General features: G+C 55.3%; 1 protein-coding gene and 4 non-coding genes across 5 annotated transcripts; all 5 read left to right on the top strand.

Moving 5' to 3' along the window:
* Positions 1 to 35: 35 nt before the first annotated feature.
* On the top strand, positions 36 to 109 carry TRNAT-AGU. Its single transcript has one exon. It is a non-coding gene; the product is annotated as a tRNA-Thr (tRNA).
* A 469-nt stretch (positions 110 to 578) lies between these two features.
* TRNAS-GCU lies at positions 579 to 660 on the top strand. Its single transcript has one exon. It is a non-coding gene; the product is annotated as a tRNA-Ser (tRNA).
* Positions 661 to 5,088: 4,428 nt separating this feature from the next.
* On the top strand, positions 5,089 to 5,459 carry LOC109279562 (beta-keratin-related protein-like). Its single transcript, XM_019473081.1, has 2 exons — positions 5,089 to 5,276; positions 5,351 to 5,459. The coding sequence occupies exons 1-2, from the start codon at positions 5,089 to 5,091 to the stop codon at positions 5,457 to 5,459; spliced, it is 297 nt and encodes a 98-aa protein (XP_019328626.1).
* Positions 5,460 to 11,107: 5,648 nt separating this feature from the next.
* On the top strand, positions 11,108 to 11,179 carry TRNAP-CGG. The gene has a single exon. It is a non-coding gene; the product is annotated as a tRNA-Pro (tRNA).
* Positions 11,180 to 11,958: 779 nt separating this feature from the next.
* Positions 11,959 to 12,030, top strand: TRNAA-CGC. Its single transcript has one exon. It is a non-coding gene; the product is annotated as a tRNA-Ala (tRNA).
* The last annotated feature ends 1,038 nt before the right edge of the window (positions 12,031 to 13,068 follow it).

Raw genomic sequence — 13,068 nt, 5'->3', positions numbered from 1 at the left:
GTGTTGGGGCGCACCCCATGGCTGTGAGGCAGGTGGGCACCGTGGCTCAGCTGGTTAAAGCGCCTGTCTAGTAAACAGGAGATCCTGGGTTCGACTCCCAGTGGTGCCTGGGCTGAGGGTTGTTTTTCCTCCCTGCCCCAAGCTGAGGGCATTGCTGGGGGGTCTCTGCCCTGCTTTGAGCAGTGGAGCCCCCTACCCCTGTCCCAGGCGACCCCATTCTGGGGGCAAGAAATTTCATTCTGCCCTCTCTCCCTGGGGAGCTCACAGTGGAGAAGATATCCCAAACTATCTCCAGACCCCAGGGGATTTGGGAAACAATCCAAATTGTTTCCCCAATTGTTTTACCCAAATTGAGTATGGAGAGGGGCAAATGAATTGCAAATACCTGCTTGCTGCCCTGCCCAGCTGGCCTGCAACAGGCAGGTGGGCAGCTGGCTGCCACGACCCAGCAGATGGGCTGCCATGGCTCTGCCTGCCCGTCCTGGCTCCCCAGAGGACACCCTGAAGAACCAGCCACAGGTTTGCAGCCTTTGATCAAAAAGGAGAAAAAAATCCCCAAAAAAGGGGTTGGAGCAGGGGACGAGGTGGCCGAGTGGTGAAGGCGATGGACTGCTAATCCATTGTGCTCTGCACGCGTGGGTTCAAATCCCACCCTCGTCGGAGCCCTGGGGACCCCCACCCAGGGGGAAGCTTTTGGTGCAGCCCCCGGTGTGGCCAGCTTCCTCTTGCCTCTCTCTCTTTTGGTCATTCATGTTAAATACATGTCTTATTGCCTCTGGATTGCTGCTCCCAATTGCTGAAGCTGCTCCTGGTTACTCAGGGACCTGCGTTGCCCTTCTGTGCAATGTGCTGGGCCCCAAACTCCTGTGCAGGAGCAGGGTACTGTACCCCTCTATTCCCCAAGCCCACCCGCCGGTCACCCTCCTGCGAGCCAACTACATCTTCTCTGGGAGGCAAAGCACCAAACCATGGGCAGGGAAGATCAGCAACAGGCTGGCCGTACTGGCTGGGCAGTGGTGTGGGCACACCCTGAGCCTGGACACTGCTTTTTTCCCTTCTGCTCTGTCAGCCAATTTATTCCTTTCTGCATCTCCTACGCAAGCCCTGAGCATCTGTATGACGCCAATGGAGCCAAAAGCCAACCCTGGACAAAGCTGTGCCTTGCTGAGCCATCGCAACGTCCTAGAGGTGCTTTTTTGAGGATGGCATAGCTGCTGTGTGTTGGCAGCTCCCTCCTGTGTCTGCAGCAGTGCTTGCAGGGGAGGTTCCTGGGGAAAGGAGAGGGTGAGCAAGATGAAGAGGAAAGAGGTAAAAAGACTTGCCTGCTGGGAGGTTTTTAACTGCTGAAATCCCGGCAGTCTTGCAGAGGGGGAAGCCTTGCATTTCTCAGAGCATGTCTGTGCTTTGACGCAGCTGGGGAAACATGTTGTACCAGCCTTGCAGGTGCCTTCCCTGCTCCCACCCCTTCTTTCCATGGATGAGGATGTGGTCAAGCAATGCTGTGGCTTGGAGGCAAGGCGAGGAAGCTCAGGCTTAGCTGCCTATGCTGCAAGCCCTGCGCTGGCTTTTCGACCTTCCCTGGGGCCATGTTTCCTTCCCATGCGTTGGGGAGATGCCCCTAGGGACCAGCTGGGAGCTGCTTCCCTCTCCTGAGCCAGAAACAGTGATTGGGCTGCAGGGAAACACTGGCCCCGTTCCGTCCCGCTGCTGTGGGATGCTGCAGTGCTTGGCCAGCTCTGCTGGCCTGGGAAAGGGGGATGTCCATGCCTGGACAGCCAGGCACCCTGCAAGAGGGATGCGCGAGATTTCTTGGGGAAAAGGTATGGGTTTCGGTGCACAGGGGTTACAGCCCTGGAGAAACACCAACTTGCAGCTGGAGGTGGTGAAATAGGAAGGGGTAGTGGGTGCAGGCTCCTCCTTGGGCATGGGGGCTGCTGCAGCAGGATGGGACCTGGGGGCTTGCAGGGCAGAGGCAGCCGGGAGAGGAGACAAGCTGACTCCCTTGGGACACCCTTCAACCCTGCTGGGCTGTGTCCGCCCCGGCACACTCCTGCCCCTGCCCTGGCACACAGTGACGAGGCCTCCTGGGGGGGGACATGCCAGCCTCGGTGTCACTGTGGAGCATCAGCCCACCTGGGGACCCGGCAATTATAGGGGACGTGTGGCGGCATGAAACTGGATCATCTGCAGCCCCGGGGTGGCACATGGCAGCTAGAGCCTGGATCTCCCCAGTGGCACCAGCTGTGCTCCGCTCCCCAGGCTGCACACAGTGGCCCTGAAACACCCCAAGTCTGCCCTGGCAAGGACACAGGCAGCCAAGGATGCTCCATGGCTGTGGTGGAGGGGCAGCTGCCCAGGTGGGTCTGTCTGCGTCAGGATGCTGCCTCCTGGCACTGGGGTGTCCGGCTTGCCCATCAGCTGCCTGGGAGCGGTCCCCACATGTCATACTCGCTATGGTGCCGGGGCAAGCCCTGGACGAGAGCACTGGATGCAGGTGTTCCTTGGAGATGGGATGCAGTGGGTCTGTTGCTGCTCCAAAATGTGCCTTTGCCTTTGGCTTTCAGGAGAAATTTTGAGGCAGGGGCAAGCTTCCACCCTCCAGCCGGTCTCAGAGACATCTAGCCCTTGTGTTGTTGGAAATCAAAATGCAGAGCAGTGAAATTGGAGTTGCAAAGTGCTGCTGGGGCTGGTGATGCAAAGGGAAACACAGTGAGTATTGGTCCAGGGCCATGTTTCTCTTTGTGCCCTTACCTGCAGGAAGAACCAGGGCTGAGATGGCCACACATCCTGGATCCAGGATGTGCAGAAGTTAAGAAAATGGGTCTGACGTGTTTGGTTTGGTGAAATTTTCTCGGTTTTGTGGTTCCTCCAGAGAAAGCCATGTCTTAAGTAGAAAGTACTCATTCCCTGAAATGAATATGGGTCAGAAAAACGAGTCGTCGTCTTTCTCCCAAATACCTGCATTTCCAGGAAGAGCTCTTTCCCCTATGGTTTTCCTTTGTTTTAATCTCATTCATTACACAAATCTGATTATTTTAACCTCCTGACACGTGCCTTTTGTTTCCCCTGTCCCCTTCTCCAGGCAAAGGACTTGTTTCAGTACACAGATCCGCTCACATTCAGCAACATGCCCTCTCTAATTGCCCCCGTGCATTTATTTCAAAGCATCGCTGCATCTGTGGATACTCTTCTGGGACACGATGGTCCAATGTGAGCAGAACCTCAAGTACTTAAACTGGGTTGCAAAACTGAAACACACAGTGAGGCTGCAAATCAGAAGATCCTAGCCTCTATCTGGAAGCCTGGAAGGGAGTCCCCCAGGAAGGGATGTTTTCCCTGGGATCATGGGAGTCCACAGAGGCACAAAAAAAAAGAGAGGGAAGATGATTAGTGAAGGGGAAGAAACGCCGCAGCCCGTAATTAAAAATGTCTTCATGATGTCATTCCATCACAAGGAAGTATAGCTGTGAACTTCTGGCTCACTGCTGGTAGCATATCCAAAAAGCAGGATGGAAAGGCTCTTGCCCTTGGAAATCAGCTCACTGCACAAAATCAGTCAGTTTTGGTGTGCATCTTCTTCAGAAGTGGACTCCAGAGCCCATGATTACTTTGCTTTTAAAATTTGATGTGCCTTCCAAGCAGAATTCATATCCCAGGTGTGAGGAATAATAACAAAAAAAGGCAAAATCCTCTAAGTGGATCCAAAAGCATAACAGTTTGCTCATGCCAGGCTAGCTCAAGTCCCCATGTCTGCATCTGTAGTACCTGGGCAGCTGGGGCAGGAGAAATGCCCTCTGGCATTTTTCTCCCAGCCGTGCGTGGTCCCCCAGCATCCTCACCCCTGCAGCCCCCCTGGTTTTCCTGCTGTCGATGTCACAGGGTTTACCTACAAATACATGTTTCTTGTGTTCAGCCTACATCCCTGAGCTCACCACAGGTGCACTGGGGAGCTGAATTGGTTGTGCTCGGAGGAAGGTGGGGAGCGATGCACCGGGGATGCGCCTGCCCTAAATTCTGCTGAAACACTCCCCTGGCCAGGTGGCATAATACCTAAAAGGTACTTTGGCCTTAGGAAGCAAGGTAATTAATGCCTGTAGCCCAAATCATTTCAATCTTACTCAGTATTAAATGGAAGCAAAACATGACAGATGAAAGAGGGAACTGTTTAATCAGCTGGGGGAGCTTTCCAGGAGAAAACTGCCAGTTGTTGAGTTTCAGGCGGAAGGTATGCACCTGTTCCCCCAGGGGCCAGGGCACCCTATAAAACACTGCACGGTGCCCGGCCCCACCACCTGCTCCCAGCTGCCGCTGCCACCTCCATCTGGGTAAGTCGAGACGGGCTCCGTCTCCTCCCTGCTGAGCTGTTGCTTTCACCGATGCCTTGTGCCTGGTCCTCTACAAGAGTTCAAGGTTTGTTACCTGCCTCCCTCCTGCCTACAGAGGATGTTGGGGAAGCGTTTATTTCTGCTCCAAAATGAGGAGTGCAAGGGGTTGTGGGATGCAGGGCTTGCAGGATCCACATAGGCAGGTGCATCCTGCATGGTTGTCCTTGCTGAAGAAAAAAAAGAACAGCACATGCCCAGGTTGCAGGGATTGATGAGTCCCCGTTTATGGCAGGGCATCAGAGGTCCCTTATATTTTGGGATGGGATAGCTTAGCTCATGTTAAGTCCAGCTCACTCACGTTGTATTGATTTAAGTGGGTTTTGCTACAACTAGATGCATCTCAGTGAGCATTTTGCTTGCTGAAGGCTTGCTGTCAGCTTGAAGGCAGGCAGTGTGCAGGAGTGGGTCTGCTCTCAGCACTTTCAGCACCTGGTGCCTCCAGCTCCCCCAGCCGTACAGCTCAAACCAAACTCCTTGCTTTCTTCCGAGCAGGTTACGGGGTGAGGGAAGGGGGAAGCCGGCTCCTGTCCGTTTGGAAAGGCATCCTTCGGGGTTTCTAAACCATCCAAACTCACCCTCTAGCTAGCTCTCCCACACCTCTTATTATGGGAGCCACTGAATGAGGGCTCAGCAGGGGTGGCCCAGCCTCTGCTTTGCATTTACACCCTGGCTCTGGCTTTCAGGTGTACGTCTTCGCCGAGCGATGTCCTGCTATGACCTGTGCCTGCCCTCCTCCTGCAGCCCCCGGCCACTGGCCACCAGCTGCAACCAGCCCTGCTTCCGCCGCTGCGTGGACTCCGCCACTGTCATCCAGCCCCCCACCGTCGTGGTCACCCTGCCTGGGCCCATCCTCACCTCCTACCTGCAAAACACGACAGTCCTGGCCTGGGCCCATCCTCACCTCTGCAAAACACGACAGGGGGGCCCACGGAATCGGTGGTTGTTGGGAGGTAACCCCTGTGCTGGGGTGCCCCTGTCGGGAGCTACCTCCGGTGCTGTGGGGTCCCCGTGGCCTCCAGTGGTCCCCGGGGGCTGGGGAAGGTGGGACTGCTGTGCCTGGGCAGTGGGCTGTAGGGGTGTCCCCAGCGGTCACCTCCTGCCAATGCCAGCAGAGCGGCCATGTCGGGAAGGACAAATGAAGCACAGGACCAAGACTGGGGAAGAGGACTAAGGAAATGTCTGTGGGTTTCCTGGCTGTGGGGTGCACCTGCAGCCCCCCCAGGAGGAAGGGAGCCATGCGAGCTTGTCACTTGAGACTGTGCCTCTGTATACCTCTCTCTTGCTAAGCCTTACTTTGTATTTCCACACCCTGCAGTGCTACACAGCATTTGCTGCTGGCTGGGCAAAAATGCTTATAGCAGGCTGTAGACAGAAGATGATAGTCACGGGGCGGTGGGGCAGAGGAACACCTGGTAGGGATCGGCTTGTCCTGGAGTGGGGCTTACCCATTTCTTTACCGAGCGCTGGAAATGCACTTCTCATACTCTGAACTGGTTTATTCTCCTTCTCCTTCTCATTAAAGTCATGCTACATCATAGTTTGAGTCTTCTGGTGTTCCTTGTGCCTCTGGTCTGGAGGGGTAGCCTGCTCTGGAGGCAACTTGTTGCTGGGGGAGGTTTCCTTTGTCTGAAATGGGAGTTTCTGCTGCTCAGCTCCATACTGGGCTGAAGTAAGTGTGTAGTTTGCTGTGACCAGCCCGAAGACAACAGTTTCTCAGCCTGGAAACCCCTCCTGCTGCCCCATAGCAAGCACCTGCTTAGGGATGACTTCCCGCAGGAGCAGACTTGTTGCCTGTTCCCTCGAGGAGGTGGGAACATGAAGGTTTGACATTTCAAAATGGCATTTACCCTGCATTTTGCACAATTTTTTGGGTGAGCTAAGGAGGATGGATGTGGGGTCAGGGAAAAAAGGCAGAAGCGGGCTTCTTGAGAGATGCTCTTTTGGATGGTCATCCTACATCTAACACACCCAATGTTTTATGGGTGATGATGAAGAGTAAAAAATTCCCAAGATATACCAGGGCAAAAACAGACCTTAAGCATTAGGCTCTTTATTCTTACTCTTCACAACAGCATGTGGCAAAAGGGGCCTTATACAAACAAGTATGTACTGACTCAAACCTAGATAGCCCAGGTGCCAGTGAGGCGTGTGATGTGTCTGCATCTGGCTGTAACTCTTAGCGAAGCAGCAAAAACGTTTTGTTCTGTGCTGCTGAATGCACGCATAGACATGCATATGTGCAGGCACGACATTTGCCTCGAGTGAGCACTATGAGTAATATGAGCTGAATATACCCGTGTCCCCATGCTAGCTCAGTATGACATTCCCCCCCTGGATATGGGTGCACCTTGTCCAGTAGCCCATGCCCGCAGTAGCATCCCCTGCCCCATCAGAGAAAGAGGGCTGCCTGCGATGTGAAACATGGTGCAGGGTTACCCCAGGTTTCCTCTGGACACACAGACGTTTGGGAGCCCAAATTTGCTGAGACCAGTGACTGAGCACTGATTGATCAGAGGTGTCGTGGGGAGAGGCATCCTGACATTTCTCATAGACAGCAAGCGTGATGGACACTGAGACCTGTGGTAATGCTATCAGGAAAGATATATAAATGTAATAATAAGGACGTAAAGAAAAAATTATAATTTCCCTGTGTGCTCCAGATACAGAGGCAAGAGCAAAAGCTGGACTGGTGCTCAGCAGGGAGCTTTGCTCTGCTGCTGAGTGGAGAGATCTGCAAGTCCTGTGCCCATGAGCTGGTCAGTTAGAGGAGGACAAGGATAACCCCATCCCTGGCCCCAGCCACAGCACAGTGAGCTCCACACTGAGCTCTTCCCAAAGACTAGGACCCAAGATTTATTTGAACACATTAGAGAATTGGACAATAATTGTTTTACAGGGAGGGGATGCAGATGTCTCTGGGAAAGAGATGCCAGGCATTGAGTAAAGCCTCTTTTTAAGATGCCAAGTATCATCAAACAGAAACTTTTCAGCTGATGGAAGGAGGAATAAGAGTGTGACTAAGTCCTCCATGGGTATTGTTTAAATCTTCTTTCATACTTTAAGCATTTTGGTAGTGTGACAATTTGCATAAAGCTTATGAGTGTTTATAATGAGGGATTATGCTGAGCTTGTAAACATGCTGGTCTTCAAAAGCCTTTGACCTGGTTTTATTGCTCAGGAGATCTTCACAGAGATGCTCCTAATTTGGAGAAAACTTACGTGGCAATTGCTCAGCAGTCAGAGCACCAGGAGAAGAGAGGAGTGGTTTCATGTCCCTCTTCTAAGAACTGCACAGATATTTTTACCCCAGCTCCAGAAATTGTCCGCAGAGATGGGACGCAAAGTTCTCCTGAATGCTGCAATGAGGAAAAGCACTGGATTTCCAGCAAAAGCTTTGTTAGAAAGCTGTAGGCGTCTGGAGCTGGTGCAACTGTCTTCTACCAGTCTGTTGCATAGGACAGTCCAGGATGGAGCAGGGGGACAGAATAATGACATTATTACGTGGCTTTTCACTGAATGACTCCACTGTTGAGGTTATACAGATTTTTTTTCTGAAGAGCCAGTGTCTCAAAGGAGACTAAAATCCACACAGGTCCTTGATTTGACTTGAAAATTGTGATGTCTTGGTGCAGACAAAGTTGGGGAAGTGAGGACCTTGGTGCCCTGCAGGGATCCCTGTTCCAAGGGACCTGGTACCCTGTCTCCCACGGGTGCTGTGACTCTCAGCTGGGAGCCATGCTGTCTTGGCTCCCAGCTCAAGAGCTGTCCTGAATTCACTCTGCTACATATCCCCCCCAGCCAGTGCTTGCTCAGGGCAGGACCTCACAGACCTGCTGATCAGGCCCTAAAATACAGGTTCCTGCAAAGACAGTGCAGTCAAAGGCCCTGGTGAGAAACAGGGAATTACATATCAAGACTGAGATGAAAAATAATGCTTAGCGTGTGGAAGGATACACACGGAAGGAAATAGCTGGGTCCTGGGGTTTGGTCCCAGCATTGCCCACTCATGGCTTTCAACTGCAGCAGCAGAAGCATTTCTCAGAAAAGCCTGGAGCTTAGCCCAAAAGCAACCCTTTGCCCATGCCTGTATCTGTTGAGTTTCATGTCTTCTGCTCACCTCCCATCTTCCCTCACCTGCTCATGTCCTTGGAGGAAACCTTCTCCCTGCTGTCACTCAGCATCCTCCTCCCGCAGCAGCCATTGCTTCCTGGAGACCCCTATTTCCCTTCGTTTTCTTTCTTCTATCCTTTGCTTTGGTGAAGTCAACTGCACCAGTACAAATTACAGTGCACGAATTGTGGTGGGGTACTCCAGCTCAACAAGGCCTGGGAAGGTCATGGTGGTAGCTCCCCATTGCAGGGTCACATCCATGGGGGTGTCAATCTCTTCTTTGGGGTGTGTGTAACCATGGGGACACCCCAACCTGCACCACCACATGTGGCAAATGGGCTTGCTCAGGTTTCTCTGCATTTGCCTGTTTGGGGAAGCCAACAGAAGCAGCCAGTGAGCATTTCGTACGGTGGTGGGTACTTTGCCCCTGTCATGGTTTAACCACTGTACCAGCTCCTAGGAAGAAAATTAACTCTATCCCAACCAAAACCAGGACAGCCCCCCTGGGGATGGAGGCGGTGGGGAGGAGGGATGAAGTCATGGTTTGTGTTGGAGCAAGTGGAGAGGCATAGAGAGTTGTCATGGAAAAGGGAAGACTGGTGTGAGTAGCAAGCAAATGGGACCATCAGGAGTGGAAGCCCCAGGCGGCATAGGGCTGGTGATAGGGATGGAGGGATTGGTGGTGGCTGGATGATTGCTGGGTCTGCACAATTCCAGCACATCTATCTGTGGCTTCTCTGCACATCCAGATGAGAAGACAAAAATCCTGGTGACTCACAGCAGTGGGACGGGATGAAGAGACAGATCCACTGCCAGCACCTTTGCTGGGCTGCAAAAGGTGTATCCCACCCCAGCACCCGGGCACCAAGCTGAGGGCAATGCCAGGAGTCCTAGCTGGCCTCAACAGGCAGCGTCCCTCATCGTTCTCGCCGAGGCAAGGACTCCTGGCCAGAGCCCTTGGGGACATGTGTCTGGAGCCAGCCAGCTGGAGACAGGGCCCCTGGAGCTGGGAGCCTGCAGGCATGGCAGACTGAGATGGGACTTGTTCGCCAATAAAAATCTCCTTCCTTGCCCACGAGGGCATTGCAACACAATTTCCCACCAAAGCAGAGAGGGGACCTGCTCTTAGGCTTTAGGAAGGGGAGAGAAAGTGGTTTCATGGCCGGGATAAGAGGCAGGAGAGGGCACCACCGAGAGGACATCCCACCCCAAGCACCCACGGACTGACCGCAGGGCAGGGGCTCGCCGCGGTTTCTCGGGGTGCCCTCCTTGCCACGCAAGAGCCCTGTGCCAGCCTGGGGAGCCAGACAGGCGATGGCTCCGGCAAGGGCTCCAGTTCTTCCCCAGGGCTGAAAATCCCATAAAGCAGGAAAATAACAGGCCACCCACACGTGTGAATCACGGGGGAAGAAGCACACAAATCAAAAGGCACTGGCATCCCGGTCTGGCCCTCCTGGTGCTACCTGTGGGAGCCCGCAGCCCTGTTGGCTCCACCAGCACCGTGCCTCACCCTGAGCCCAAATCATTACCAGACACTGCTCCCGGCTGTGCTACACCCCTGTTCTCCTCTGAGCTTCTCCCCCTGGGGAGGACAGCCCTTGGGAAAAGAAGAGATGGGGACAAGTGCAATGAAAGCGGGGCCAAAATCCCAATGGTTTACAAGGTCCTGGGAGTGAAATACTTGTGGATTTGTGTTTCAAATTCAAGAATTGTTCAATTAAACATTCCAAGGCTGTTCATTCACGTTTGCTGAGAATTAGGTGTCTGCACGTTTCCTGAAGAGGAGAAGGGTGATCTGGTTATTGCTGTGTAAGGTGGCTAGTGATAGCACTGGATGCATGGGGCTGAAGGAGCCGGGCAGCCCTGGTGGGTTATGTGACCTGGAAATCACAGGGGTGCAGTGCTCCCCCTGCCCGCTCCTCCCCACTCCTCCGTGATTTGCAGGGCAGGGGATAGGAGCGAGGTTTGCCTGCGCTGCCTGTGGCTGATTCTTCGCCCCAGTTCCCCCAGGTCAGCTCATGGGGTTTGGATGTGCCCCAGGGAGGGATCCCTTGCTCTGGCACAGCCTTCAATGCGATATAATTAGCATCGGAGGCTTGCTGCAGGCAGGCTGTCTGAAAATCAGCTCTTCACCCTGTTCCCCCTGCAGCTGTCCTGCATGGAGAGGGGGTCCCCACCAGCCAGGGCTCCTGCAGCAGCTCGGCTTCCCACCCTGGCACAGCTACAGGCAGCCCTACCCTTGGGGACTGCATCCAGAAAAAATCCCCGTGGTCTGCCCCAGAGCTGTCCTCCCAATCCTGCTCCCCACTGCACCCGTGGGACCCCCAGTGCCAGCACCCTGCTGATCCCCACGGTTGGCAGCTCCTGGGAGAAGGGAATGGCTGGGGGTATTTCCCAGTAACCCGGCACTCGCAGCTCCTGTCCCTTGTCCCAAAGCCACACCAGCACCCATGGGGCAGAGGAGAGGGAGATCGTTAGCCCTGGGACCACGTGAAATGGGTTTCTGAGGGGCAGTGATGGGAGATGGGGGCACCCAGGAGCCATCACCCTGTGCCCATGGCCATGGGTGGATGGAGCACAGGGGCCAACGGCAGGGAAAGTAACTCCGCCCTGGCTCGTTGGTCTAGGGGTATGATTCTCGCTTCGGGTGCGAGAGGTCCCGGGTTCAACTCCCGGACGAGCCCTCCTTTTGGGCACCCACCTTCCCTGGCGGTGCATGGGGCTGTGACACAACTAGGGCATGATGAGGGCAGCAATGCCTGGCACAGTCAAGTCAGTGCCGTGTCTGGGCTATGCATGTTCACATGGGCAGGATGGACCCTCAAGAGGCAGGAGTGAGGTGGTGCTGGTGCAGGGGGATGTAGCTCAGCTTTGCATGTAAGAGGCCCTGGGTTCAACCCCCAGCATCTCCATGTCCTTTTGCCTCCCCAGAGCCCCCTCCCTGCCAGCTGCAGGGCTGGCAGAGCCCCCCACGCTGCCCCAGAAAAGTCCTGAGGTTGCCTGCAAGCATGGCTGGCCTGGGAATGCTTCCTGGCACCTGCAGGCTGCAGGTGTGCTGGGGGAAAACCACAGCCTCAGCTGCACCCCTAACCCCAAAATGTGGGGGGCAGAAGGCCTGGGGGTGAAAAAGTGGTGCAACACCCTGGCTCGTTGGTCTAGGGGTACAATTCTCACTTTGGGTGTGAGAGGTCCTGGGTTCAACTCCCAGACAAGCCCTCCTTTTGGGACAACCCCTCCTTTGGGGACTGCATTCCTGCTGCTCTCTGCAGACCCGGTGGAGGAGGGTCAGTCCTGCCATCCCCCAGCTGCCTGCAAACAGCACCCCATGGTGTGTCTATAGGGTTTCTTTTTCGATCAACACTGGTTTTAGCAAGCTTGGATGGTGCCACCCATGGTGCCTGCCCAGGGAGCTGCCGCTGTGGTGCCAGAACAGTCTGCCCTGTGTGGGAATGCCCCAGGCAAGGGGGATGTAGCTCAGTGGGAGAGCGCTTGCTTCGCATGTAAGAGGCCCTGGGTTCAACCCCCAGCATCTCCATGCTTTTTCCTCCCTGAAAACTCAGTGGGGCTACAGGGCAGGGATTTGGGGGAAAGGCTGGTGCTTAATAGGAAACATCCCCTTTGCTTGCTGCATGGGACATCCCCAAAACTGACCTCACCCTCGCACCAGGGTTTCTCCTCCTTGCTCCCTGGAAATATCAGTGGCTGTTTCCTTTCCCAGCTATCTGCTTCTGCTCTGGGCAGAGCTGCCCAGCGGGGACGTGGTGGCAGCGGGGGGCGAGGCCTGGGCATGGCTGAGCCATGTCTCTTTGCCCACAGGACACTGGGCAGCACCTCGCTCCCGGCAGTGGCGGGACCATCCCAGCAGAAGGGACGTGGCTGAGTTGGGGAGGCTGCCAGTCCCTGCTGTGCTGGGCAGAGTCGCCCCGTCTGTGCCCTGTCCCCGCAGGGGCTGTGCCTGGAGGTGGGTGCCAAAAGGAGGGCTCGTCCAGGAGTTGAACCCAGGAGCTCTCAAACCCTAAGCGAGAATCATACCCCTTGACCAATGAGCTGGGGTGTGCAGCTGCCCGGGCACCCCCACTGTGTGCTGGGCAGTGCTGGGGGGGCAGTGCTGCCCAGGGACCCCAAGGCCCTGGGCGCTGCTTTTTGGGGATGGGCCCTGCCGCCAGCCCCTGGGGAGCAGAGTGGAGCTGAGCATGTGTGCAGGGATCCACCGGCCACCCTGGAGACTTTCCCACTTGCCAGGAAAATGGAGCACCCAGGGGGGATAGGGACAGGTGTTGGGGGGCCAGGACAGGGGGAGCCAGGGGTGCACAGGGAGCCCTGCAATACCCCTTCCAGGGGCTGTGATGGCCCTGCACAGGAGGGGCACAGCCTCTCTGAGGTTTTCCAGGTTTTGCAGCCTTGGGGAGGTAGGAAGTGGCATTTTGCAGGGATGCCAAATGGGCTCCCCTGCATCTCCCCCTGCCTTATCCCCAGGGGAGCCGGGGGAGGTGATGGCGAGAGAGCAGAGGGGAGGGAGAGGGCAGCGCCCTGGGGCAGCTGCCCCCCACCTGCACTGGGGATGGGGTGGCCC

The sequence above is a fragment of the Aptenodytes forsteri genome, unplaced genomic scaffold (assembly GCF_000699145.1).
Source record: "Aptenodytes forsteri isolate BGI_AS27 unplaced genomic scaffold, ASM69914v1 Scaffold198, whole genome shotgun sequence".
Classification (NCBI taxonomy): domain Eukaryota; kingdom Metazoa; phylum Chordata; class Aves; order Sphenisciformes; family Spheniscidae; genus Aptenodytes; species Aptenodytes forsteri.
This window is presented reverse-complemented; position numbering and strand designations above follow the sequence as displayed.

Excerpts from the sequence above, each read along its gene's own strand:
- LOC109279562 (XM_019473081.1), top strand. The coding sequence starts at position 5,089 with ATGTCCTGCTATGACCTGTGCCTGCCCTCCTCCTGCAGCCCCCGGCCA. Across the intron at positions 5,277-5,350 it reads ACGACAGTCCTGGCCTGGGC|GGGTGCCCCTGTCGGGAGCT; the intron begins CCATCCTCACCT and ends ACCCCTGTGCTG.